We start from the raw sequence: 25,710 nt of genomic DNA on the forward strand, positions 1-25,710 counted from the left end.
CCTGCCGAGCTATGATTAATACTACGATGTATAAGCTGGTATAGGAGGAGCTGGAACCAGACGAGAGGATTTCTGAAATCTTTTTTGGTGGTTTGGGGGGGGGCGCAGCTCTCATCGCACGTCGGGGACCCAATATGGAAGTTTGTCCCGAGTTTAAGCGATGATGCCATTGGTAAATTGAAAACCTTCAACAGGACCGAACCTCCTCTCATTGGGTCCTTTCTAGCAGACGACACACTCCAATGGCCTCACAAGCGCAAAATATATATGATAATGCCACCTTTTTCTCCGGCTACGGGAATCTCCCACGCTCGCAGCATGGGTTATCCGCAGCACCAGAATGGCCTCAAATGCGGGATATGGTGCTAGGCAGCAAAAAAGATACCTGAAACTTAAGCCAAAATCTGGAAGGAAAACGTGTTCTTGACCTCGGCTGTGGATACGGCTGGTTCTCTCGGTGGGCGAGAGATAACCAAGCGTCATACGTCCGAGCAGTCGATATTTCGCACAAAATGATCGCTCGCGCGAAAGAGTTCGAGTCGGGCGCGAGTGCCGGCTCGTCTCCCATCGACTACACGGTGGAGGATCTGGAAAAGGTCACTTTCAAAGACCAAAGGGAAATTGAATCCTACCACCTCGTGTACAGCTCACTGGCATTCCACTATGTTGAAGATCTGGCCAGGCTCTATCGAGAAATCCACACTTCTTTGAAGCGCAGTGGCAAGCTAGTGTTCTCGGTGGAGCACCCCGTCAGCTCCGGGCCTATCCACCCTGGGCCGGAATGGGAGACACTGGAATCGGATGGAAAAGAACGGACAATCTGGCCATTGAACTCGTACAGTGAGGAGGGGTGGCGGACAACCAGTTGGCTTGGAGTTGAGGGGGTGCGGAAGTATCATCGCACCCTAGAAACATACGTCAAGATTCTTCTAGAGAGTGGATTTAAATTGACAGGGCTCATAGAGTGGTCCCCCTCCCTTGAAGACATTGCTGAGCATCCCGATTGGGCTCATCAGAGACATCGTCCTTTTTTTCTTACTCATTTCCGCCGAGAAGCAATGACAGGCCGCGTGAAGTATGATTTCCAATGTGATTCCTTCAATTTACTCTACTTGTCAGTTACCGTAAACCCAAGAAAACCAGGATCATTCCGATGATGGCACTTCGACAAGGTTCACCATTTCTCTTTATGCTGAGTAAAGAACTCCTTCAAAGTTACAGGCTTTTCCGACAGAGCGTTGAGGCTCGGAGATAGGTCTGCACCAGCATAATACCCTTCTTCCTCCAACAGGAGGAGATTCTCGTACACCTCAAGCACCAAGTGCGGGGGCATCGACGCACCCAGGAAGGATTTGAAAACTTCTCCCGGGACAGACACAACCGCAAGTTGCTTCCCGGTAGCTGCTTCAAAATCGACACCAATCTGCTCGGGGGTGTAGTAACCAGCGCTAGCATGGATCGTATTTGAACCCTCTTTAGGCGGATTAACCAGAGCAGCGCGAACGAAGTTACCTGAGTGTGTCAGCTGGTTCATAAGGCCTTTCAATACTCTGAGGCAGACGTACCAGTGTCCTTAGAAGCATCAATGAGAGGCGTTGGAGCCTTCGTGGAGACAGGGAGAGCCAACGTAAAAGATCCATCTTCTCCTTTTTGAATCAAGGTGAAAAGCTCGCTCATGAAGACACCGAGCATGACAAACGTGGCAGGGATTCCAAGGGAGCGGATGTATCGCTCCACCTCTGCTTTACCATCAAAGTGAGTGATATTGACAAGTCGTCCATTTGTCGTCTTCGATGCGTCGATCAGGGAAGAGAAGATGAGATGTTTGACACCGGCCTCTTTACAGGCATCTGCCACAATCTTCCCCTGCTGAATCTCCGGATCCGAAGAGAAGTATTCCCAGAAGTTTGTCACCAGGAATACTGTATCGGCTCCCTTCACTGCAGTAGCTACATCTTGAGGATTCAGCAGGTCTCCCTATGTTAGTGTTGGTTCCCCGTCTTCGCTATACATTCTCTTGTTGGTTTTTATTTACCTGAACGATTTCAACACCTTGCTCGGCGAGAGCCTTAGCAGTCGGCTTGTTGACATCTCGAGTGACACCCCGAACCCGAAATTCTTTGCACAGTTTCTGGTCGTTCAGGATAGTGCGAATCACCGATCCGCCTTGATTTCCAGTTGCTCCAAAGACAGTGATTAGCTTCGACATTGCGGTGACAAGAGTCAGAGAGGCTTGGTAAAAGAAAATTGAATGTTAACAATTCATATCGTCAACGTTCATCTGGATCTTTTCATACTCTCCTTTCTATATCCGGCCGGGGGAATTAAACGGTCCGATTGGTTGAGGCGGCTGTTTCAGGCGTCCCACTTTCGGTGATCGGAGGGATGCGCGGGCCGAAAACTTCTACCTGCTTTAATTGTATAATCATTGCAAATCCTATTGGGATGAGTGAATATAACTCATGGATTGTCTTATCGTCTGTGTAATTGGTGTTATTGGGGTAATACCTGTTATCGGGGAAATTGCACTGCGAAGAACGCAAAAAACGGGAAAAAAAAGGGAAAGTATACTACTAGCACGCTAAAAACACTTTTTCAAACTTGAACAACCCAGTTGCTTGTTTGTATACTAGTATTTTACCGGTCGATAGAAAATCGTCGTAATGTGAATGGTGACTGAATTCCGAGTCTCCGGGTGTTGGCTCGAGGTCTCGTCTTGACGAACATGTCTATCGGTTTCCTTCAAGGCTTGAATTCATTCCGAGTCCCGGTGAAATAGCAGGTCCTGTCAATGAAGTGAGATGCCAAATATTCAAGCTCATGCCGTACACTGGGGACCATACCAGTCATGCCATAGTTCCAGGTTTACTGTTTACCATTTCTTTACCCCGGATCTTGTCGGGTTCCGTAGTGGCGCTCCTGTACAGTCGTGTGATGATATTGATGTATCAATTAAACATTGAAAGCCAATACTACGCACAATCTGAGCTGGTAGAGCTCAACAAATAATATGGATCGCTCCCTAAGTTCACCATGCTATTTTGAAAATTCCATAAAACAATTATTCCAATTGCGTGCCCAGCGCAACTAACATCCGCCGGGTTGTTCTGTGACGTCATCACTTCAAGGTCACATCCAACTTTCGGCTCTTTGCTGCACAACCACTTCACCTTTCCTTATCCTCTCAAAACAATTCTCTTCGCTAAACATCAAGAGATGTCTGAGTCAGTCGCCATCCTCCGCCGCCGTCGCTCAGACGAGCTGGCCAGACTTGCGGACGAGCACATGCAACACGACCTGCAGAGCGAAGACCGCGACAAGCTCAAGGCAGCAGCTTCAAGCATCTCGCTATGGACAACCGTCGGCTCTGCAATTGGACTCAGTGTCGGATTGTATGCCGCAATCCGGCTACGCAGTACGCGCCGCGCCTTTTTCGCTGCTGTCCGTGCACAGGAAAAACCTACTCAGGTGGTGTTTGCAGATGGGCGTACCGGTAATCTCTTCCGACGGGAGCTTGATCGCGTTTCGATGTAGAAATGGTGCTAACCTTCTGAGCAGAGGCTATTCCTGACCTAACTCCCTTGCTAAAGCCCTCTGCTTGGGGCGATTTCGCGACTTATTTCTTTGCGTCACTGGGCGGGCTATTTTTGGGCGGAGAGCTTGGTAAGGACACCGTTTCTTTTTACATGTGGCTTCATACTAACGGAAATTTAGGTCTGGCGGGAGGAGCAGCAAGTGGCAGTCGCACTATATCTTCGGACCCTGAGAGCAAGAAGCGGATCGAGACGGCGTTTAGAAAGTTCCGGGCTGATGTGCTTCGTAAGGAAGCGGATTCATTGGACAAGGGTGCTGATGTTTCAGGCGAGATGTTCTAAGTCGCCCGGATCTTGCATCTAGAGCGTTTTAGCGAAAGTAATAACATGGCTCAAGGCCCGGGCGTAATAATGGCCGCTTATGGGAAGTCGAAATAGAACTAAGGAGAAAGTATTTTGTCGATCTGGAAATTCCACGTTGTCAAAAGAACGAAAAGATCGGCCGTAGGACAAGACTTCCACCTTCCACATAATCGTTTGGGGCTTATATAGGATGAACACCGAACATGAACTGCAGGCTTCACACAATCCTTCATCTAATGTTGGTACGCTTTTCTGGTGAAGTCTCCAAAGTTCTCCGGGGTTTCATGTTCTTCCTGCCGGCCGAGGTATCTGTCCTTGACTGTCCCCCTCCGCAGCTAAAGTCCAGTCGCTCATAAGGTCACTGCTCTCCAATCAATCTGAAGTCTGGGGCTCCGGAGATAAGCGATGTCACGTGTAGCCTTGAGAGCGTTGCCCCGTTGGGACTGCCGGCTCTTTGTAGAAATTATTTTCAGGGGCGCAAAGACCGCGAGTGGCGAAACTGATGGTTTTCAATGACTGGATGCTATCATAGATATCGTATCAGAAGCAGTGATTGGAAAGATGAGTGCTACTGCTAGAGTATGATAGAACTCAAAATCCAAGATCACCGCAGGGTAATTGGCGCTGAGTGGGCTGAGATACACCATCCATGGATGACCCCTCAGTAGCTTTGGGGGCGGTCCCGGGGAAATTGCGCTATCTTCCGTCAAGTACGCAACCCTCGTCTTCGTGTGAATTAGCCTGCCTAGTCCACGATTTCTCCAGACCCATACTTCAGCAGCATCTGCCTCTTAAGCTGATGCCTTGGGTTATCTATACTTTATCTGGCTGCCTTGACACGGTGGTATCAGCACAAGCAAGTAAAGCTTACATATGACTCGACCTTGGCCATCCCACGAGCCTCACGTAGCGAGGGTTAATTCCTTGAGCTCCCACGCGCCATCAAAGTCAACTATCTCCGTTTAGAATCTTCTGTCATGTCGGTGTTCGCTATCCGGAATACTCTCCTACAAAATGGCTCCTCGAGCCTCCAGGACGAGCGTCTTAGCTCGTTTGGGCCAGTGACCTCACTCGGGTTCGATTTCACCCCTCTTTTCGAAGACACGATCTTCGGGCTACTACCATCAGCCCTTCTCCTACTATGCCTACCTTACAGGATCTTCAGTCTCCACTCTCGAAGACCCAAGGTCAATGCCGGGGGCTTCTTGAAAGAAAGCAAACTGCTTTTTCTATCTGTTCTCGCGGCAGTGAATCTGGCCTTACTTATTCTGAACGTCTTCAACTCATCGCTACGGACAGTCACCACGATTCCCGCATCCGCTTTGGCTTTTGCCGCTAGCCTGGGGCTTTGCATTCTGTCTGAGTTTGAGCATTCCCGGTCTCTAAGGCCTTCGCCTATCATCAACATCTACATTCTCCTAACATTTGTTTTTGATATTGCGCGAACTCGCACACTCTTCATGGATCGAGCTAGCATGCCCGTGGCCGGGTGTTTTGCCGCGATGATGGGCGTCAAGGCTCTAGTCCTAGTGGCTGAGGCGATTGAGAAGCGAAACATTCTATTAGATCCATGGCGTGGACTGTCCCCGGAAGAAACCAGCGGTATCTACAGCAGGTCAGTTTTCTTCTGGCTCAACAAACTCATGACCTCCGGATTTCAGGGCGTTCTTCGCAATGAAGATCTCTACCCGATTGATCGCGATATGACTGCGGAAGTTCTGCGGGACAAAATGAAATATGCCTGGGACAGGGCCACCAAAGGAAAACGTAGAGCATTGCTTTATGCTCTTTTACGCGCGAATACCAAAGCCCTGGTCTACTGTATCGTGCCACGCCTGGTACAGATTGGGTTTCGCTACGTACAGCCATCCCTACTGACCCGCGTGATTTCATTCGCGAGTGATGAGTCTCAGCCGGACAGTATTGGATGGGGTCTGACAGGAGCCTTTTTTTTGGTTCTTCTTGGGGTAGCTGTTTCTAATGGATTTTTCTACCACATGAATTACCGCTTCCTGACACGAGCCAGAGGTAATTTAATCAGCATCATCTATACCAAGACTGTCGATCTTAGCATCGCTGCTGTCGATGAATCGGTGGCGGTGACTCTCATGTCCAGCGATGTGCAATCCGTCTGCGATGGACTGCAACTTCTGCAGAGTCTCTGGGCTGTCCCTCTTGAGATGGCCATAGCCACTTGGCTTCTCTTTCGCCAGCTTGACATCGCTTTTGTTGCGCCGCTTGCCCTGTCAGCTATCTCAACGATGGCCATTATTTGTCTCGCGAGATACATGGGATATGCTCAGAAGATCTGGATGGAGAAAATTCAGACACGAGTCTCCGTGACAAGCTCCATGCTTGGGTCGATGAAGTCTGTCAAGATGCTGGGGTTGTCCGATTGGCTTGCTGGGATTGTCCAAAATCTTCGAATCACTGAACTGAACGAGGCAAAATTGTTCCGGAGGCTCCTCGTCGCGAGAGTGTTCTTTTCAAACATTATCTATGTTTTTGGGGCCTTTGTCACTCTTGCTATATATGTTGCCCTTCCGGGAAGCAAAGAACGTCCGTTAACTTCTGAATCAGCATACACAGCCCTCACGCTTGTCTCTTTGATTTCAGCACCTGTCAATGAATTTATCCGGGCAATTCCCTCCATGAATACGGCCATCGCGTCTCTGCAACGGATCCAAGACTTTCTTGAGTCAGAGGCACGGCGAGATCATCGAATAACCCTCCCTGGATCCCATAGCTCATCAGCCCCCACAGAGGATAGCGATGGGATCGAACTTGTCGAACAAACCCAGGCCCCAAAAAGCGAGTCCTCGGCAGTGCTTGTTGCACGAGATGCCAGCTTCTCCTGGGACCCAGCATCGAGTTTATCGGTTCATGATGTCAATATCAGCATCGGAAGAGGTCAAATATGCATCGTCATCGGCCCAACAGGGTGCGGCAAAAGCACTCTTTTCAAAGGAATTCTAGGAGAAACCCCATCGACAAAAGGCTTCCTCTATTCTAATTGTGCAGAAGCAGCCTATGTGGACCAGACCCCGTGGGTCCGCAATACCACGCTTCGAGAAAATATCCTTGGCGTTTCCGTTTACGACGAATCTTGGTATGAGGAGGTGGTGAGAGCTTGTGCTTTGGATCAAGACCTTCCTATGCTACCAAATGGCGATCGTAAGTATCCTTATCACCATGTCCTCTAGGGGTAGTGTCTCAAGTCTGACGTTCTGTAGACACCCAAGTTGGGTCCGCAGGAATTTCACTTTCTGGTGGCCAGAAGCAGCGACTGGCCCTTGCTCGAGCAGTCTACTCCCGTAAAGAGCTTATTCTGCTAGATGATGTCTTCTCCGGCCTTGATGCTGGAACAGAGGAGCGCATATTCGCCCGGCTATTCTCCAATAACGGAATTTTTCGACGGTTAGGAACCACTGTGCTGCTTGCCACACATGCAGTACACAGGCTCTCTTACGCCGACCAAGTCATTGTCATGAGCAATAAAGGCCTTATCGCTGAGCAAGGCACTTTGGCTGAGCTTGAGAAGAGTGGCGGATATGTCTCTTTGTTGAGGGCCCAGTACCGTGAAACCCAGAGCGACGATGAAGAAAATACACGAGTCGATAAATCTACAGTGGCACTGGCTGCGTCGGAACAAGCTACGGGTCGAGACACCATGGAAGAAGAGTTGAAGCGAGGAAATGGAGACATATCTCTCTACACCTACTACTTCAAGTCTGTCCACTGGGCGTCTTCGGCTACCTTTCTCACCGCTTGGGTGATTAGTGGCGTATTAACGCAATTCGATGGTATGTTGGTCAATCTGTGGACCAGCGCTTTGGAAAAGCACGGCAATAGTGTCAATGGCCTTTATTTGGGACTTTACGCCCTAGTGGCGGTAGTGAACACAATTTGTCTAGTTGGTGGCGCCTATCATTTCATACTGTTCTTCGCTCCGAGAAGTGCGCTGGTCTTACACGAACGTCTTCTGAAGACAGTCATGAACGCTCCCCTTGCCTTCTTTACTTCGGTGGATACAGGAACAACTACAAATCGGTGAGTAGAGCTGTTATACTAGGCCGGCAGAAATTCCATAGCTAATACGACCATCACAACAGCTTCAGTCAAGATATGATGCTACTTGATCATGATCTTCCATATGCGTTGGTTGATTTTGTGCTATCTTTCTTCCAAGGCGTCATGTCAGCGGTTTTGATGTGTGTCTCAGCCCGCTACTTTGCCGCCGTCATGCCGGTCCTCTTCCTATTCATGTGGGTATTGCAAAAGTTCTATCTACGCACGTCCCGTCAAATGAGACTCCTCGACCTGGAAGCCAAGTCGCCGCTATTTTCTCAGTTCATCGAAACTTTGTCCGGGCTGGTGACAATTCGTTCCTTTGGGTGGGCGGCAGCCTTCGAGAAGCAAAATCTTACATTGCTCGATGCGTCACAGAAGCCGTTCTACTTGCTTTTCTGCATCCAGCGGTGGCTAGAATTGGCACTGGACATGACAGTCGCGGTCCTAGGCGCCATTCTTATGGCACTTGTTGTGAAGCTGCGCACAGAGGTTGGAGCTGGATACGTCGGTCTGGCCATCCTCAACGTCATCACCTTCAGTCAGACTCTTTCCATGATCCTTCGTATGTGGGCCTCCTTAGAGACATACATCGGCTCGGTGGCTCGAGTCCGTGACTTTGTCTCAAATACCGAGAATGAAAACAAGCTCGGCGAAGACGCTCTCCTTCCGACAATCGACCTCTCATCCTGGCCAGAGAAAGGCGCGATCGAATTCCGCAACGTCTTCGCATCGTACAATACCGGCGCCGACAAGAAATTTGTCCTTTCAAACCTCAACTTCGCCATCGAAGCCGGCCAAAAGATTGGTATCTGCGGCCGCAGCGGCAGCGGGAAGAGCTCGCTGTTAGCTTCTCTGTTCCGGATGGTTGAAGTCGAGCCAAGCAGCCAAATCCTGATTGATGGCGTTGATATCACCCGGATTCCGCGCAACACAACCCGCCAGGCTCTAAACGCCATCCCCCAGGAGCCATTCTCAACACACGGGTCTATCAGATCAAACATGGACCCCAGGGGAGTACACACCTCGGATGTCATTGAGGATGCGCTGCGACGAGTCGAGCTTTTGGATCTCGTCCAGGCCAAAGGGGGGATCAGCGTTGCTATGGATTTCAATTTCTTTTCGCATGGACAGCGTCAGCTCTTTTCTTTAGCGCGCGCATTGCTTCATGGGAGCAAGGTTGTTATCCTCGACGAAGCGACTAGTAACGTGGACGTTGTCTCGGATGCGCTGATGCAGCGTGTCATCCGAGAGCAGTTCTCGGATTGCACCATCATTGCCGTAGCGCATAGACTCGGGACGATCATTGATTTTGACAAAATTGCGGTCATTAAAGATGGGGGGGTTGGCGGAGTTTGATACGCCGCAGGCGCTTCTTGGGAGGAATAGTCTTTTCAAAGAGCTCTACGAGTCGTGATCAGAGGGAATCAACTGGAAGACCCTCTTTCTCAGCTTCAGCAAAGCCGGGACAGAGAACATCTGTTCAAGACTAGAGAGGCAGTTTCTCCAAATATTCTTCATAAACATGGTAACCGAGAATCGAAATTGGTATCAAAATAGTCTAGCAGACCTCACATCCGAAACATGTACAGGCCAAAATGCAATAAAATCCCCATATATCTCATCATAATCGCTTGAACGCTGTTAGTCTCAAATTATGCATACATACACATACACAGAGGCCAACAATGCCCATATTCCAAACCTACTCCTAGTAGTACTGGAGTACTCCTAGGAGCCTAGAGGATGCCATCACGGATCCGCAGAAAGTTCTCATACCGCTTGCGAGTCAGCTTGCGGCAAGTCTTGCCCCAGTAGATCATAGGGGCAGTCGTCATGAGAAATCCGAAGCTCAGCACGCCAATTGCGATGAAAGTCTTCGACAGACTCTCGGCATCAAGCCAATACTGAGCGGTGAACGTGAAAATGCAGGCAATGGTGTTGTTGATGACGGAGACGCCCACCATGCCCTCCAGAACCATGTCTGGATAAGCATCCTGAAGATAAGCCATGCTGAGATCACCAGCACAGCCCCAGCCAAAACCAATAAAGCCAAGACCCACATAGGGCCAGGGCCAGTTCCATCCTTGTCCGATCCAATGCCGAATAGCATCAGACCTGCTGGGGCAATGATGGCCACCGGGAACAAGAGCCAGAGACGGGACTCGGCTTCGAAGACACCGTGGTTACGGCGAGCCATCCACATCACGAAGTAGTCGGAGAACCAGCCACCGTAGATACAGCCGATGCAGGCGCCGATTAGGGTTGGGACGTTCATGATCCCGACGGCTGCGTCGGAGTAGTTCCACGGGGCATCATACCAGTTGTCCTCCTCAACGGTCAAGTAGAAAGTCAGCCAAGCATCCTGGGCACCCCACTGCAGTCCCGAGTACAGGACAGCAGGGAAGCTGAAGATGCGCAGGGTGTGCCACATGCGACGGAAATACTGCTTGAACCCGCTTCCGATTAGTGTCGGAGAAGGGGTGATCAGCGCAATACGCTGAAAATACGTCTTGCCCTGTTTACGCCCAGACTCCTCGTCCGCCGGAGAAGAGACGGAATCGATCCGTGGTTGCTGGTCCTTCTCCTCCAAGGGACGATCGGCCACGGCTTGTTTGGTCTGTTGCTGAATGTCCTGTCCCTGCAGGACACTTTTGCGATCAAAGGACGTCTCCTCCAGCCCAAAAAGGAAGACGACCAGGGTCGCGCCTGAAATGATGACCGCTAGCCAACCGACCCATCTCCATCCCAGGACATCGCTATCTGTAATGAAGCCCGCAATGAGCGGTCCCAGAAATGTACCAATACTAGTCGCCAGAATGTATAAACCCAAAACCAGTCCTCGATGATGCTGGAAGAAGAGATCCGACAAGGACAACTGGGCCAATGCCTCAGCGCATGACTCGGATGCCCCAACGAACAACTGATTCCAGATATTGTCTTGCACGGTCTGCACGCGGGCAAACCAGATCGAGCCCACGATGGAGAACAGCAAACATAGCAAGTAGGAGATCCGTCGACCGTACAAGAACGGGGCCGGACTCAAGAGCAAACTACAGTAGCCAATGCCGACGAACAGCACACCAGCCGCAGTATTAATATCGTCCCAAGAAATCCCCAGCTGCGCGTTCATTCCATTGCCAGCGGTACCGGCGTCGTTGGAGGTGGCCGCGGTCAGGGCAACAATGAAGAGCACGAGGAACGCGTGCCAGTACCGGCGCCACGTGGGCCAGTTGAGTGGATCGTCCGGCGAGTCAGTTGGACTCGGGATGAGCGTGATCTCCCCATTGGCAGCGGGAAAAATGCGCTCAGTTCCAGGTAGATCCAACTCCAGTGTATAGGCTTCATGCTCCACATTGGCATTGGCAGTATTGGCAGTATTGGCAGGCCCGAAGGGCCCAGCAGGAGAATTCAACCGGATTGCGTCGCTCATCAGTGCGCCCCAGAACCCCGGGCCCAGAGTTGACGATTATCAAGGGGCAGAGAAGTCCTTCGACCAAAATCAGAGGAGGGGCTTTTTCTCTCTGAAAAAGGAGGGGGCTCGGGGCAGGGGCGTCAGCTTGGAAAGGAACTGATAAGGGAAGAGATTTCCTCCCACGCGCAACTTTCCAGTTTCATGCGACTTTTATCGCCCTGTGGAGATAAGAGATTTTTCTTTGGTGGCGGATAAAGTGGGCCAGCGCCGGTGCTAAGCTTCCTTCGATTCCGTTTCACCTTCTTCCAACTCGGAAAGTCCTACGAGAGACAACGCTCAGTCTTCCCCTACTTGCGGTCACCGCCGAATGTCCACTTGCCAACTCAGAATGTCCCAGTCATTCCATGTGTCTTCTTCAATCCCGGGCAGTAGTCCCATAAAACCAAGTAATTGTGGCTCCGACCTGGCTGCGCGCCTCGAGGCGGCTCGAATCGAGTCTGCCCCTGATGAGGCACCACGCGCAGTGAGGTCGGAGCCACGAAAGGTGATTGTTGTGGGAGCCGGAATCTCTGGTCTTCGCGCTGCTGCTTTGCTCCGCCGGTCCGGATGTGAAGTGGTCGTGTTGGAAGCCCGCGACCGCATCGGCGGTCGAATCTTGACCAGCAGGAATGGTGACCATGTCCGTGACATCGGTATGTACGACATTACCCTGGACTCGTCGGAACAAGCTGCTTACCGGGCGCAGGTGCCGCTTGGATGCACGAGACCTCCCAGAACAGCTTAGTGAAACTCATCCCCCGCCTTGCCATCCCCTACTACTACGATGACGGCGCTCCCCTCTACTTCACTCGTGAAGGCCGTGCTGGATCCCAGTTCAAGGCCAAGAAGGTCGCCGACGAATTCGCCGACTACTGCGAATGGTATTACGACAGTCACCCCGACGCCCACGACCGTCCCGTCAGCGAATTCGTCAAGGAATTTGTCCTCGAACACCAGCTGATCACGGACGATGAGCGCCAGTGGGCGCCTCAGGCTCTCCGTGAAGTCGAATTATGGATAGGAACCAGCATCGAGCAGGCCTCCTCCAAGCACCTATCCTACTTCATCACTGAACGAAACCTGTACATGAAAGGCGGCTACGACCGCATTGTGAACTGGACCGCCCAGTCTCTCAAGAGCGACCCTAACGTGATCCGACTCAACCATCTCGTCGAGAACGTGGAGTGGAACGAAGAAGGCGTCGAACCGATGCGTGTGCATTACAAAGATCCTGCTGGAAACCCGGGCTTCGTGGAAGGAGACGCTGTGATTATGTCTGTCCCAATGGGAGTCTACCACCATAAACTGATCAACTTCAACCCGCCCTTGCCGAGTGACATCGATGAGGGCATGTCTCGCTGGAGCTATGCCGCGTTGGGTAAAGTATTTTTCGAATTCGCCGATGTCTTTTGGCCCAAGGACAACGACCAATTCATCTTCTACCCCTCCCCTGCCGAAGAGTCGGAACCGTCAGCCGGCTCCTCGGTTAGCTCGACCGATAGCCTCAGCTCTTTCGGAGAGCGAGACAACATTCTCAATTACCCCACCGTTACGATTAACCTGTGGATCATGACCGGCGGCAAGGAGCTGTGCGTCCAGATCGCCGAGCCGCTGACCCAGCGCATCGAAGCAATGCAGAATCAGAAGGAGATTTACAAGTTCTTCGAGCCGCTGTTCAAGCTTCTCCGGGCTGAACCCTACAAAGCCCTTCCCCGCCTGATCAGTGTTGAAACTACACACTGGACCCAGGACCCGTTGGCCGGGTACGGCACGTACTCTGCCGATAAAGTTGGCGATGAGCCTGATCTGCTTATTGACTCGCTGGCCAACCACAAGAGTAGCCCCTTGCAGTTCGCCGGTGAGCATTGCACTTTGGTTGCCAATGGCTGTGTGCATGGTGCTTTCAAAACGGGTGAAACCGCTGCCACCAACTTGCTACAGAGATTTGGCATCCCGTATGATGAGAAGGAGCTTGCCAGCCTGCAAGCTTAAGTAAATATCCTGACACAGTGATTTGGAAATAGTCACTTGTGGGTCATACTCGGCATTCTTTGCATTGAGTAGAATCATTTTTTCACAGCGAGTTTATCCCATCCCATTGCGCACTTTGAATTTTCCATAGAGTCTTAGAAACCTTCCGATGTCCCGATATTTGTTCCTTTGCAGCTGGTAGAACTGTGTTGCAGCCATGCAATCACCCTAGTCGCATTTGTTGTGTCAATCAGCCACTCACAATCGATCATCGCCACTCGTTCCCCTTATAGTCCGTTCCACATGGCGCACCGTGGTTTCGCCATAAATCTCGTTAGGCTTAATTCGAAGCGGGGAACGGCTCTGATAAGCATTTACCATTGGGACCATTGCTGCGACGTGCAGGGCGCCTGGTTTTATCAGGCGTATTTGTCAAGTCGCTTAGCGACTGTAGCTCTTAACTCTCCTTTTTCGCAAGGATGGGGGCGGCTACACGATGAGTGAACAGCCTTTTCATATCCAGCAAGGCCCGCCAGGGAGAGGCCATCATGCCTTTCACAGAAGTTGCTGGGCTCTTCCGATGGTTTCAGCGGGCTCAGTGTAGAACACTGCATATCCTGTTCGTCTTCAGTGTTTGCTTTCTCTTCGCCGCGCCGCGTTTAAGAGAACGATACATCGCAGAGCATACAGAGGCTCTAGCGCCCATACAAGAGCAGGTGAATGGCACTCGTAGGTCTGGCCATCCTGATCATTAATGAGAAACTGCCCAAGCTGATGTTTTTCCAGTTCCCCCGGCCCCTATCCCCAAAGACAGCTTCTTTCTGCCGATTCGAGCAAAGCTGAATAGCTCTGATGTAAAAGATGAAATGCAGCATAATTGCCACTTTTCATGATGCGCATTCGATCGCGTATGATTCTTACCTCAAGTATAACAGCCCGGCATAGAAAGCAGAATGGAAAGGGACAACTGAACCATGCGTTGGATCGGATGATGCACTACTGGATCCCACGCAGGATGGAGCTCTGATGCACGGGTACCACTGGAATCAATCAGGTAATGCAGAGAAACGCTCTCCTAGCCACTTGAGAAGAACGAAGTTGACAAGAGCCAAAGCTTTTTCAACGCCGATATTCAATTCCTATGAGCCATGGAATCTCGACAACAGTCTTTGTACAGCTCAGCACTCTCGCTATAGTGCATACGGCCATGGCAACACCAGCAAGCTTGAAGACGTGAATTGGGATATATTGCAGCGGAACTGCCTCGAGCGGAACGGCCAGCGATACGCTTCTCTGCAGGGCAAACTTACCTCCCTTCAGATGGAGCAGAGACAAAATGGAGCCGGCAATGTTTGCATTTTATCTAAAGTATATTGCATGCTCAAGATTCATTCAGTTCGTAATCTTTTTCGGCTGCCGCATATCAGCGCAGGCATCCATTACGACAAGAACCCACGAACATAATGACTGGGTGGGCGCGTATATCTGACCTGGCTTTTCATCGAGGACCGGCCCACCTCCATCCATTCTCCGGTCTAACTCTCGGTCTAGCGCAATATTATGATCTTCTTCAATGGCCTTCTTAGCCGACTGATAGATCATTTCGGAATCCCACAGCATCGATTCCGAAAGGCACTTCTCTTTGAAAATGTTCAACGCAACAAGGCGCAGCTCCAGTGTCCTACTATGCATGAGCACAAAGTACAGTAGGGCAGGGAACCCGAAGGGTGACTTCTCCGGTTTATCTCGCCCGCCTGCAACATTACACGCTATTTCAACAATACGCCGGAATTCCTTCTCGGACTTCAAGGCATCGGGGGATGTATTGCCCCGTGCCCATATCTTGCAGACGAGCCACCTTGCCTCAAGGAGCTTGTACGCGTCCATTTGGACGTCAAGTGGGTGTCGGCGCTTTAAGCGGGCAACCGCTTTAGACCAGTCTTCAAAGTCTTGGTTCAATGCTTCGCACTGCGAGAAGATGGCCGGGGCGTATTCGGGGTTGTATACTTTCTTCGGGTTCATGATTATGCCGGCTGCGAGTTTCATTGTGCGATATGTGAGCCAGCCGAGGGCTTCTTGCGCTTGGTCGATTGTTTCGAAAGGCCCGGAAGGAGGTGGGCAGTGGTAGTCCGTTTGTGCGGTGCCGGCGAAATTCGAGAAGAAGAAGATGAAAAAGTTGAGCCGGCGGAAGATGTCCAGCAGGGCTGCACTGGCATTGTAGGTGAGGAGGAGGGCTTTGCCGTACTGGTAGTGCACCATGGCGCCGCTGGGGTTGCCGCGCAGGAACTCGATGCATATAAACTGCATGCAGGCGATGACGACCACGTCCAGATTCTCTGGTTTGGAAAGGGCAATCTGCTGCAATGCTGCATTATAATGGTGGATTGCATATCTTTTGTCCGCATTGGATATCTCGCGCTTCCCTCGATACTTCTCATATAATGCACTCATGGCTAGGGCAGCGTGGCGGACGGCGGGTTCTTGATGAAGTACCTGAGGGACGATATGTGTCCAAAAGGAGCGAGGTAAAGTCCCAGCCATGTCTGGTGCCATACAACGACGATAGAAATCCAGCCCTCGAAAATCAGATAGATCCGAGCCGGGCACCAGTAATGGCTGTACCTGCCGGAGCGACCGAGGGACCCATGCGATGTATCCTTCGCATTTACGTCCAGTGGTCCGACATCTGTTACAAATAGGGCGTGTTTCGTCACATTTCACCCTTCGAGACCTGCAAAGAGCAGAGTTACTGACATGGGCCGAGATAAAAGAGGGGAAGGAGCAGGTATACTGACTTGCAGGTAATGCACCCAGTGTGGGTTCTGCGGATTCCTTTACGAGCCATTATGAGGCGATGGAGTGTTTGACCGATACTCTGCACCGCATAGACGCAGGAGCAGGGTATATAACGTTGAGACAATGTGGGAATGGGATGTCTAGCGTTCAATTCCCCTGAACACCGCAGGTCCATCCCTTTCAAACCAACAGTACGAGTTGGTTCGGGCTGCCCCGTCGCAGTCCTTCTGCCGAGCTGCCGATAATTTCGTGGCTTCACTTCAGCGCATTTCTCAGGATCTAATTGACCGAGTCCACCTGCGATCTGCAAGGCCACTGGCTATGATAAGCTTGTTGGATGATCTCACCTATTTATAGCCCCGCACTCCTCCGATCGTATTGTCGATCCAATCAGATCCGTGGAACTCGTCGGTGCTTACCTACGTATTCACCAACAGAACGACTGTTGGATTTCTTGTCTCAAAACTTGAATCTCCTGAAAGCTAGAGCAAGCAGGAAGCTCAACGCTGTTCTCTCGGGTGGCTTCTATGAGAGCCACGTTGGCTTAAACCCCCCCCCCAAAACGTGCGAACAAAGCTATTCGATCGTTGCTGCTTTTACTGCCCCGCTCGTTCTCATAGCCAGTGATATTAACTTCCTGGTAGACCGAGAGACTCGAGAATGGCCTGTGCCTTGGAAGATGAGCTGATGATGGCTCAAATGGACTTCCCCCCCCCCACAAACCTCTTCCCGAGCCCATTTAGGTGTCGCTATGCAATGTGGGTTGCCTACGCCAATGGATGTCGAGCGGGGTATTATTCAGGCAAATTTTCGATTGTTCCTAGCATTGTTGCGGTACTAGGCTGCGATGGTTAGTCTCTTTGCTGCAAAGGCAGATAACGGTGTTTCCTGGACTGCGATGAAGGCTTCCAAAGCTACATGGAGAGAACTCTGCGTCCAGATTGGGACCATACCGAGGCGAATTTGGCAGTGATACATATATCACAGTATCGGCTGCAGGCGCTCATAGCAGAGAGGTCCCTTACAAGGCTCACTCCCGCATATATCGATGAAAGATACTACCTAAGCAGTGTTCCAAATCCTGGTGCTTCTACTTCCTTCCTCGAGTAGTAAATCGACCTACGTTGATAGGTGTGCCCGCGTGTGGTCGCACCTGGTCACGTTCATCGGATACTGAAGCAGCCAACCTGTTTTGCTTTGCAATGCTGATATATCAAATTCACGAAGTCTGGAATAAGCCTGAAACTAATCCATGCCAACATATATGAGGAAGGTCACGTGGTACCCCGATCGGGAAGGGTTAATCCGTATAAACACGTTTGAAGCAGAAGGAAAGATCAGAGGACCCAGCAGAGAATAGATCAAAGCGTATCTACTAGTAATCTTTACTGGATACCAGGGTCTGTTTTCTGTCTCCGCAACTCTATGGCCTGCGGCTCAAGGCTTCCCCGGGCAAATCGATAGCGACTTGTTTCCACCCTCCTTCGTCTGCTTTCTTATCCAACCTCCGTTCTTTCGGTTTCTCTTGACATATCCTGTTCTGCTAAACTTCTACGCTTGCAACCATTCTTGTGATGGATGACGATGAGGATTTGCAGGCCGCCATCCGGGCATCCCTGGCTGAGTACAAGGCCGAACAGTCTCGCGCCCAGGGTGTTGTGGATCTGACAAACGACTCGAGTAACGACTCGGATGTTCAGGAAGTGTTCCCGAAGTCGAATTCAGTCGTCGGCTCTGATACAGATGATGACAGCGACGGAGACTTGAAGAAAGCAATTGCCATGTCTATTGAGCAGCCGGACGAGGAGAGTAAGCCATCAACTGTAACTGTTACTCACGAAAAGCCCCAGCCTATGGGCATCTCAGGCCTTGGTCTCCTTGACCGTCAGAAGATGGAAGAAGAGCGTCTCGCCCGTTTGTCTAAGCGGAAAGCTGAGAAATCTATGAGCCCACCTGGACGAGGCGGTTCCAAGGCCTTGAAATTTGCGCGACAGCTTGACGCAGACTCGCCTGACCCATCCTCCGCTGAGACTACCACAACTGCTTCCCTCGGGTATCGCGACAATTTTCCAAGTGCCAGGCCAGGAGTTCAATTCCCACACGGCATTGTTAAGAAGACTTGCCTCGCCAAAACTCCACGTGTGGGCGATGATATCACCATCGAAGAGGTCATCCAGCGATCTCAACTAAAGTTTGCTCTTCTGAGCTCGTTTCTATGGGACACAGACTGGCTGTTTTCTAAAATCGATATGGACAGCACCAAATTGATGCTCGTCATGAGCGCCAAAACGGAAGAAGAGCGGCTCGCCTTGAGACAGCAAAGCAGTTTCCTAACGCAGACTGAATTAGTCTTCCCACCCATGAACGCACAATCCAACTGCATGCATTCCAAGTTGATGTTGCTTTGCCACACAGACTATCTTAGGATTGTTGTCCCGACTGCCAACCTTACGCGTCATGACTGGGGCGAGAGCGGGCTAATGGAAAATGTAAGGCACGTCACCGTTCAAAGGACTCCTTTCTAACCATAATGCAGACCGTCTTTCTCATCGACCTTCCGCGTAGGCCGGCAGGGTCCACTACTCAGGAGACTCCCTTTTATCTGAGTCTCGTTGATTTCATGAAGGCGAGTGGGCTGTCTTCCAAACTCATCGACCGGGTTGGAACATACGACTTCGCTGAAACAATGCGATATGCCTTCGTCCATTCAATGTGAGTACTTTTTGCCTCTGTAAATAGAAGATTCATTGACATATTATCAGCGGCGGTACCACCGGCCCTAGCGCCCAAGACCCGTGGAAAGGTACCGGATACTGCGGTCTTGGACGGGCTGTTAGCCAGCTAGGTCTTCAATCCTCGTCCCCAATCAACATCGACTACATCGTACGTATGGAACTCCGCCTGGGGGGTTTATTTGCTAACTCGAGTAGACTTCATCCATTGGTTCTCTGAACGAAGAATTTCTCCGCGCGATCTATCTTGCTTGCAAGGGTAAGTTTCTTCAAGGAGAAGTGATTGAGCTAACAATATAAAAAGGCGATGATGGAATGACTGAATACACACTCCGTAATACGAAATCTTCTAAAGCTTCTTTCCCGGATAATCGACGCAAAGCGATGGAGAAGGTTGGCGGCGAATGGAAGCACCGTTTGAACGTCTATTTCCCCTCTGACCGCACCGCCCATGCCGCCCATGCTCGGCCTCTTGACACCGCGGGAACCATCTGCTTCCAGGAAAAGTGGTGGAAAAGTCCTAGCTTCCCTCGGCATGTTCTGAAAGACTGTGAGAGCCGACGCGGCGCTCTTATGCATAACAAAGTACGGAAATTCAATGTTCCTACCGTCGGCGCAAGATGCTAACTATCCAAGCTCATTTATGTTTGGCCGGACCAACCTATCTCTTTGGAGCAAGACAATATGGAGTGCAAAGGCTGGGTTTACATCGGCAGTGCCAATATCTCTGAAAGCGCATGGTAAGCTCAGACATAATCCCATTTCTATGGCTCGTTCGCCCCTTTGCTTCCTTGTGCCACTCTTTTATCGGAATAGCATCAATACTGACAGATTCCCCTAGGGGCCGCCTCGTCAAAGACCGTGCCACCGCTCAGCCCAAGATGAACTGCCGAAACTGGGAATGTGGCGTTGTGTACCCCATCATCACACGGTCTTCCGCAGTCTCCAGCGCAGACGGAAAAGCTCCAGCCCAGCAGCATCTGCCAGTGGCGGTATTCAACGAGGCGGTGCCTGTGCCGATAAAGGTTCCTGCTGAGAGCCTCTCTGACGAACGACCACCCTGGTTCTTCATGGGCCAAGAGAAATTTTATTGAGGATCCGGGTTTCGGCGTTTGGGATTGGTATGGCGTTCTGGAAGGCGTACTTTCTCAAGTTCTTATGGACATTGTGTTCGCTTCCATTTACTATCCGTAGGCATAGTCACGGATTAAGATGTCAGATGACGGCAATTGTGAAATATATCTTTCCCATAAATGGCAGGCTACCTTTCACGGTTGTGTACTAGTGGAGTATGAATCTCCTCAGAAGCCAAAATAAACGCAGAGACCAAATATTCCATGTTATCAGGAAAAGACGTTATACATCGTACATCAGCAGAAAAGTCAATGAAAATGATCGCATAGTGGGTATCTCCAAGTTAAGACAGAAGCAATAAGACTAAAAAAACAATGGTTCAACAAGGATCAAAAGGATCAAAAGGACTAGCCCAGGTAAACACCACTGGCAAAAGTACGTACGTAGCCTTGCGTGTCAAGATCCGTGGCGTGGCACTTAATTGACCTCCGGCTGGCAATAGAATCCTGGCAAATAAACACCCGTATCATTCAGCCAGATGAGCAAGGGGTAATCGCAAGCCAATCTTGAGCAAAGCTCATCGCAGCTTTGCCGCGGCACCTGAGCAAGAGCTCGTCGATTATACGGAACGTAATATCACCTCGTCGTCGCGCGTGGGGCGGGGTCCAGTTTCATTTACGGCGCTCCCTCGCCATGTAATGATTTTCTTTGGGTTGCTCTTCGCGCGTCTTGGCTCCCAGGTGCACGCTACGTCTGTCTGGCTGGACCCAGCTTTGCCTCGTCCCAGCTAATGACGAAAGCATCGAATGGGTGACCGGCACATTCGCCATGCTCATCACTCGGTGGCTTGCGTCCCGTGTTGAAAGAGGAGGAAGAGAGGGGCTGCGCTGCTTCTCCTCTTCCTCATAGCACTTCCCAGCTACCATGCGCGCCCGCTCACTGTCTTCCAATCGGAGGGACGCAAGCCAGCCTTCATTCTCGTTCTCCTTGTATTCCTCCTCCACGCTGCTTTCGGATAAAACTTCGTTGCTGTCGTCATCTTCTACCGTAGCAACGGGAGACCGCCACTGGTGGTGGTGTGGGGTGTTCAGGGCAGGGTTCTCGATCCTGATGTTCAGATTCATGGTGTTACCGCCCGATTGCGGTTGCCCGGTGGTATTGCTGGTTTGCGGCGCTGTTTGGGAGTTGCTGCCCTGAATACCGATTGGGAGCGAGCCTAGCTCAGCGCGCAGAACGTCCCCTGGGACTGCCGCGGCTGAGAAGGAAGTGCCGTTGCTTGAGAGCAGGTTGGCCGGGTTGAAACCCCACCCGGCTTGGTACCCTTGGTTTCCTTGGGACCCGGGTGAATAGCCGTTAAACTGGGTTGAGTTACTGGCTGGGATCTCGATCTAGATTGTGAGTCAGTTTTTCTTCGTACATTTCATTCAGCTCGATTCGAACTGATTGCTCTCCCTTGGAATCGAGACAACTTACACTCCGCGAGTGATGACGACCTGGCATTGCCATGTAATCTTCAAACGCACTTTTCAATCCAGCAAAATTGAACCCGCGGCCAGGGATAGCAGGGGTAAAACGCTGGCCTATCTCTTTGTTAAAATCGACATGATTTCGTCTGATGGGTTGGTATGCGGGCAAAGCAAGCATCCAATTTGGGTAGCTCCCCACTCGTGATTGAAGGACAGGCTCGATATTGATGTCCAAAGAAACCTTACTGTCCACGGCTGGTTTTTGGACGAGCATGACAAAGGTGAACTCCCGAGGAAGGCCGGTGCGGTCAAGACTATTTTCCTCTAAGGACCAGACGACTTCCCCGGACTCTATATCGAAGGCGCGCCCGCGAGGGCTTTTCCGGGTGCGAGCAGAGCCCTGGATGCGCATCATTTCATAGCGGTTGTAGCGGCCGTTCAGACCGCCGGAAGGTATTATGCTCGCGTTGACGGGGCCTTCGGAGACCCCCTAATGCACCGGCGAGACTGAAGTTCCATTGCATAGTTTCTGGAGACACTGTCCCGTAGAGGAGGTGGGGTGCGTGCATGAGGAAGCGAGGTTTTAGACGCATGTCATGAGCATCAGGTAGGCAGAGTAAGTATTCTGGGTTCCATCGGAGCCGTCAGCGACAGAGGCTCGAATCACAGCAGATTTGAAGCGGTGGTTGAGAGACTGAGCTGAGTGGAAAACGAAGGTGATGCCGAGAAAGTCCACGTGGTCGGAGTCCATGTCGGACACCGCATCATTTGCGTAGAAGCCATGCTGAAGGCGCTGAACGTAGGCTGCGACATGGGCATCGCTCGGTAGCCGCCGCTCATAGATGCATGGGCGATTGATGAGAAGGCGTGGATCCGACATGTTCGGATCTGGCGGTGGAACAGGCAGGGGAACTTTGATCTCTTTTCCAGGGGGAGGGACTCGACCCGAAGTTGAGTTCGAACCCCTTCTGCCCCTCTTGGAGGTCGCCCTCGTCGGCCACATAATGAAATGATAGCACCGACTCTGACTATATGCAGTCGCTTGCTCTCCATTTGTGAAGCTGTTGGCCTATCATGCCGGGGCTCTTTGATGGATTTTGCGACCACAAGAGCTGTAGGACACAGTTAACTATTACGACTCGGGATGATATATGATTCAAACATAGGTAATGCTTATACGGCGAGCCTGCCATCAGGCGGATTGTCATGTGTGGGGCGCGTCACCTGGGCATAGTGAGGCCCGTGAGGGTGAGCAGCCATAATGACTCAAGCTTGCCTCGGCAGGCAGTAGCGTTGCAGGAACTGTTCAGTCTGCATAGCATATTGCAGTTGGCCAGAATTCTTCTAATTTCGAGAATTTGAGGGCATCTAGTGTTCCATGGAGAGATTCATGCTTGAAGCTAAAAGATGCACCGAGGCCCGTCCCGGGATATTGTTAGTCCGAGACCCATCATCAAAACGCGAAATGACCGTTGTCATCTGGTCTGGGGAACTCCGGATTTATTGAGTAGCTGATCCACTGGGTTTTGCTTTGCTTGGTGCAATAGAGCTCTCCTTACATCATATCCTAGTGGACTTGAGTATTGTTTGAGCTTTGCTGAGATCCTTGATGCTGCTCGTGTGATTTATCCCGTCATTGCTTCTTCTCGAGCATATCAAGTTCCATGCATAATTGGACTTGAGCACCACTTACAGATCTAGTTTTGCATGTCGTCAAGGTATATCAGTCGACGTACCTGTCCTTCCAGTCCTCCTAGGGGCAAATTGTCTACAAGCCTAGCGTCTGTGACGTCTTTAAACCTGTATCAATATGTTTTCACCCAGGGCAGCCCAGCTGCTTCAGCCTCTGAGAGCGAACATTGAGAACAAGTCAATCCAAAATTGCCTCCGACTTCAAGCGGTCCAGGTATATATCCCGCGAGAGGTGGCACGCTCCATATCCATGTCTACATTGACGCAGTCTCGGTCTTCAGTCCCGTTGTCAACACGGTAGGGTGATACGCATCCCCAATCTTCTATGCGAGCTAACTTAGCCTAGGAAATCATGCGCAAATACATACCTGCACTCTCCTCCTAGGGTATCAGTGCTTGTCCTGCAGAAACGCTTCTCAACTTCCAAACCACCGGAAGAACCGAATGAAGCGAACGAATCGACTACGTAGGTCTCAATCCTTAGCACTGAATATTCTCCCTTAGGTATTAATGAGAGCAGCTCTAAAATTTCCGCCCCAGCCAAACGGCTACTGTCCAAGATTCCCCTTGCTAAAAGCCATGAGAATATTTACACTATCCCTAACATTCTCACCTTCACACGACTACTGGCTGCACCGGCGGTGGGCTACCTCCTTGTCCATGAATACCATGCAGCCGCACTGGCGCTGTTCGCTTATGCAGGCATCACCGACCTTGTCGACGGATACATCGCTCGGCGATATTCGCTGCAGACGGTTGTGGGGACAATTATTGACCCCATGGCCGACAAACTACTGATGACGATTGGAGTTGCATGCTTAGCGGTGAACGGGGCTCTTCCCGGTACGTCCGCCCAGACTCCAAGTTGGCGTATGCCCAAGCAAGCTTCTGCAGCTAACCTGTCGTATAGTATGGCTAGCCGTGATCATTCTCGGCCGCGACATTGGATTGGCCATCTCTGCGATCTACTACCGGTGGATCTCTCTTCCGCCACCAAAGACCATGGCGCGGTACTGGGATTTTTCGCTTCCCTCTGCCGAAGTCAAGCCGACCGAGATCTCGAAGATCAACACTGCGCTGCAGCTGGTGTTGGTTGGTAGCGCAATTGCTTTGCCTGTGGTACCCGAGCCCATCATCAGTGCTTGGCATTTGGGTGAAGTCATGACTGGATTCCAGTGAGTTCATTCCCTTTCCCCTTTCTCTTTGTTTGCGATTTTTTGTTGGGGGACTGGCGCAGCCCGTTATAGGCAATCCAAGCGGGAAGCCTAGCACATACGACCACAGGGTGTGGAGAACAGGGCTTCCCGTCCGCTCAGCCGTACTTAAGCCACACGCCGGTCAGTTAGTAGTATGGTGGGTGACCACATGCGAATCCTGACTGTTGTATGTTTTTGTACATTTTGCCTCCTTTTTTTTTTTATTCCCAACTGCTTTCTTTCGTTTTTCCGATTGCATGCCTTTTCCTATTTTGATATCTTTCCAATCCCGAGACTAACATTGGAATAGGTACCTTGTTGCTGGCACTACTATCTGGTCGGGCCTGAGCTACGTCTTCTCCAACAATGCGGTGAAGATCCTCAGCAAAGAGGAAGTCCAGAAGCGGATCGCTGCTGCAGCCGCCAAACGCAAGCACTGAAGACATTTGCATCCACCCTGTATATTATTTTTGCATTAGGCGATCTATCGTCCTGTATTAGAATCCATATGTTTTATTTCCGTTGCTCAAAGGTCTCCGGTTCTTCCTTTGTGGTGCTATGCCCGTTGCAACATGTCTGCATAGGGCCTTATGAGGAGAAATCATGTTGGTGTGTTGGGAGAGCAGATCTTCCAGGGTGATCCCGTTTGCGATCAGCTTTCCATGTGTTTCCAACGGTTGCTTGGCTCGGCAGATCACATGTACCTGCGACTGCGTAGATGCATGAGGCCCGTGCTTTTTGCCTCCAAGGTGGGGCTCAGTTATCGTAGGTTCGGTTTCCAAGGTTATACTGTGCTGCATCTCGGGACTTGGAACTCCCAGAACTCCAGGACGGATTCAACATCAATTACTGATGCCACACTCAAGGCACAGCCTTGGAGCAATAGTTATCGGCGTACGCCTTCTATGACCCAAGGGCTGCCCTGGACGAGCCAATGCATGGTAATACGCACACGCAGCTTAGGTGCATACAGATCGAGTACCGAGGGCGAGGTCGCATCGGAGAGATCTATAGAATCTTGCCGAAGTTTTTTTGACTCGTGATGGGGCCGGTTTGGGCCGGGGCTCGACCGACATTACTCGGGGGAGCGAAGAACCCACGGAATATGTATTCCTCTCTGCAAGATTACAGAGCGGCCATGGGGATAGGGGCCCACTGCCTCCTCTCCCATATACCGACTGGATAAGCTCCCACTTTTATCGCCCAATGGGGTTCCCGATAGGAATTCGATATTCCGTGAAGGGACCCATCTCTGGACCCAATCGCATCCTTGATGTTAGTCCAAGGGCCTTCGACTGGTCAGCGGCTAAACGCCGGGTCTAACTCCGAAGGTCGGTTGGTGGAAACGGAAATAAAAATGGAAAA

The 25,710-nt window shown here is 51.0% G+C and overlaps 10 protein-coding genes across 10 annotated transcripts; 6 read left to right on the forward strand and 4 right to left on the reverse strand.

Moving 5' to 3' along the window:
• Window positions 1–512: 512 nt before the first annotated feature.
• N7468_000371 (class I SAM-dependent methyltransferase) lies at window positions 513–1,157 on the forward strand (the record flags this gene model as incomplete). The annotated part of the gene is made up of 1 exon (XM_058469668.1): window positions 513–1,157. The coding sequence occupies one exon, from the start codon at window positions 513–515 to the stop codon at window positions 1,155–1,157; it is 645 nt and encodes a 214-aa protein (XP_058335699.1).
• A 17-nt stretch (window positions 1,158–1,174) lies between these two features.
• On the reverse strand, window positions 1,175–2,209 carry N7468_000372 (NmrA/HSCARG family protein; the record flags this gene model as incomplete). Its single annotated transcript, XM_058469669.1, has 3 exons — window positions 1,175–1,512; window positions 1,566–1,977; window positions 2,036–2,209. The coding sequence occupies 3 exons, from the start codon at window positions 2,207–2,209 to the stop codon at window positions 1,175–1,177; spliced, it is 924 nt and encodes a 307-aa protein (XP_058335700.1).
• Window positions 2,210–3,216: 1,007 nt separating this feature from the next.
• On the forward strand, window positions 3,217–3,875 carry N7468_000373 (uncharacterized protein; the record flags this gene model as incomplete). Its single annotated transcript, XM_058469670.1, has 3 exons — window positions 3,217–3,493; window positions 3,559–3,663; window positions 3,715–3,875. The coding sequence occupies 3 exons, from the start codon at window positions 3,217–3,219 to the stop codon at window positions 3,873–3,875; spliced, it is 543 nt and encodes a 180-aa protein (XP_058335701.1).
• A 998-nt stretch (window positions 3,876–4,873) lies between these two features.
• On the forward strand, window positions 4,874–9,381 carry N7468_000374 (uncharacterized protein; the record flags this gene model as incomplete). The annotated part of the gene is given in 4 exon segments (XM_058469671.1): window positions 4,874–7,070; window positions 7,130–7,946; window positions 8,009–9,290; window positions 9,301–9,381. 4 exon segments carry the CDS (start codon window positions 4,874–4,876, stop codon window positions 9,379–9,381), a joined length of 4,377 nt encoding a protein of 1,458 aa, XP_058335702.1.
• A 322-nt stretch (window positions 9,382–9,703) lies between these two features.
• Window positions 9,704–11,397, reverse strand: N7468_000375 (uncharacterized protein; the record flags this gene model as incomplete). Its single annotated transcript, XM_058469672.1, has 2 exons — window positions 9,704–9,977; window positions 10,028–11,397. 2 exons carry the CDS (start codon window positions 11,395–11,397, stop codon window positions 9,704–9,706), a joined length of 1,644 nt encoding a protein of 547 aa, XP_058335703.1.
• A 370-nt stretch (window positions 11,398–11,767) lies between these two features.
• Window positions 11,768–13,410, forward strand: N7468_000376 (flavin monoamine oxidase family protein; the record flags this gene model as incomplete). The annotated part of the gene is made up of 2 exons (XM_058469673.1): window positions 11,768–12,071; window positions 12,125–13,410. 2 exons carry the CDS (start codon window positions 11,768–11,770, stop codon window positions 13,408–13,410), a joined length of 1,590 nt encoding a protein of 529 aa, XP_058335704.1.
• A 1,371-nt stretch (window positions 13,411–14,781) lies between these two features.
• Window positions 14,782–15,942, reverse strand: N7468_000377 (uncharacterized protein; the record flags this gene model as incomplete). The annotated part of the gene is made up of 1 exon (XM_058469674.1): window positions 14,782–15,942. One exon carries the CDS (start codon window positions 15,940–15,942, stop codon window positions 14,782–14,784), a length of 1,161 nt encoding a protein of 386 aa, XP_058335705.1.
• A 1,817-nt stretch (window positions 15,943–17,759) lies between these two features.
• Window positions 17,760–20,011, forward strand: N7468_000378 (uncharacterized protein; the record flags this gene model as incomplete). The annotated part of the gene is made up of 7 exons (XM_058469675.1): window positions 17,760–18,674; window positions 18,722–18,897; window positions 18,948–19,068; window positions 19,116–19,176; window positions 19,222–19,502; window positions 19,554–19,657; window positions 19,759–20,011. The coding sequence occupies 7 exons, from the start codon at window positions 17,760–17,762 to the stop codon at window positions 20,009–20,011; spliced, it is 1,911 nt and encodes a 636-aa protein (XP_058335706.1).
• A 651-nt stretch (window positions 20,012–20,662) lies between these two features.
• On the reverse strand, window positions 20,663–22,460 carry N7468_000379 (uncharacterized protein; the record flags this gene model as incomplete). Its single annotated transcript, XM_058469676.1, has 3 exons — window positions 20,663–21,379; window positions 21,465–21,947; window positions 22,047–22,460. 3 exons carry the CDS (start codon window positions 22,458–22,460, stop codon window positions 20,663–20,665), a joined length of 1,614 nt encoding a protein of 537 aa, XP_058335707.1.
• A 939-nt stretch (window positions 22,461–23,399) lies between these two features.
• On the forward strand, window positions 23,400–24,785 carry N7468_000380 (cardiolipin synthase; the record flags this gene model as incomplete). Its single annotated transcript, XM_058469677.1, has 5 exons — window positions 23,400–23,446; window positions 23,496–23,615; window positions 23,670–23,992; window positions 24,060–24,324; window positions 24,656–24,785. The coding sequence occupies 5 exons, from the start codon at window positions 23,400–23,402 to the stop codon at window positions 24,783–24,785; spliced, it is 885 nt and encodes a 294-aa protein (XP_058335708.1).
• Between the last annotated feature and the right edge of the window lie 925 nt (window positions 24,786–25,710).

This window comes from Penicillium chermesinum, assembly GCF_028974085.1.
Source record: "Penicillium chermesinum strain IBT 19713 chromosome Unknown utg000001l:1.0-1975020.0:1.0-1976611.0, whole genome shotgun sequence".
Classification (NCBI taxonomy): Eukaryota; Fungi; Ascomycota; class Eurotiomycetes; order Eurotiales; family Aspergillaceae; genus Penicillium; species Penicillium chermesinum.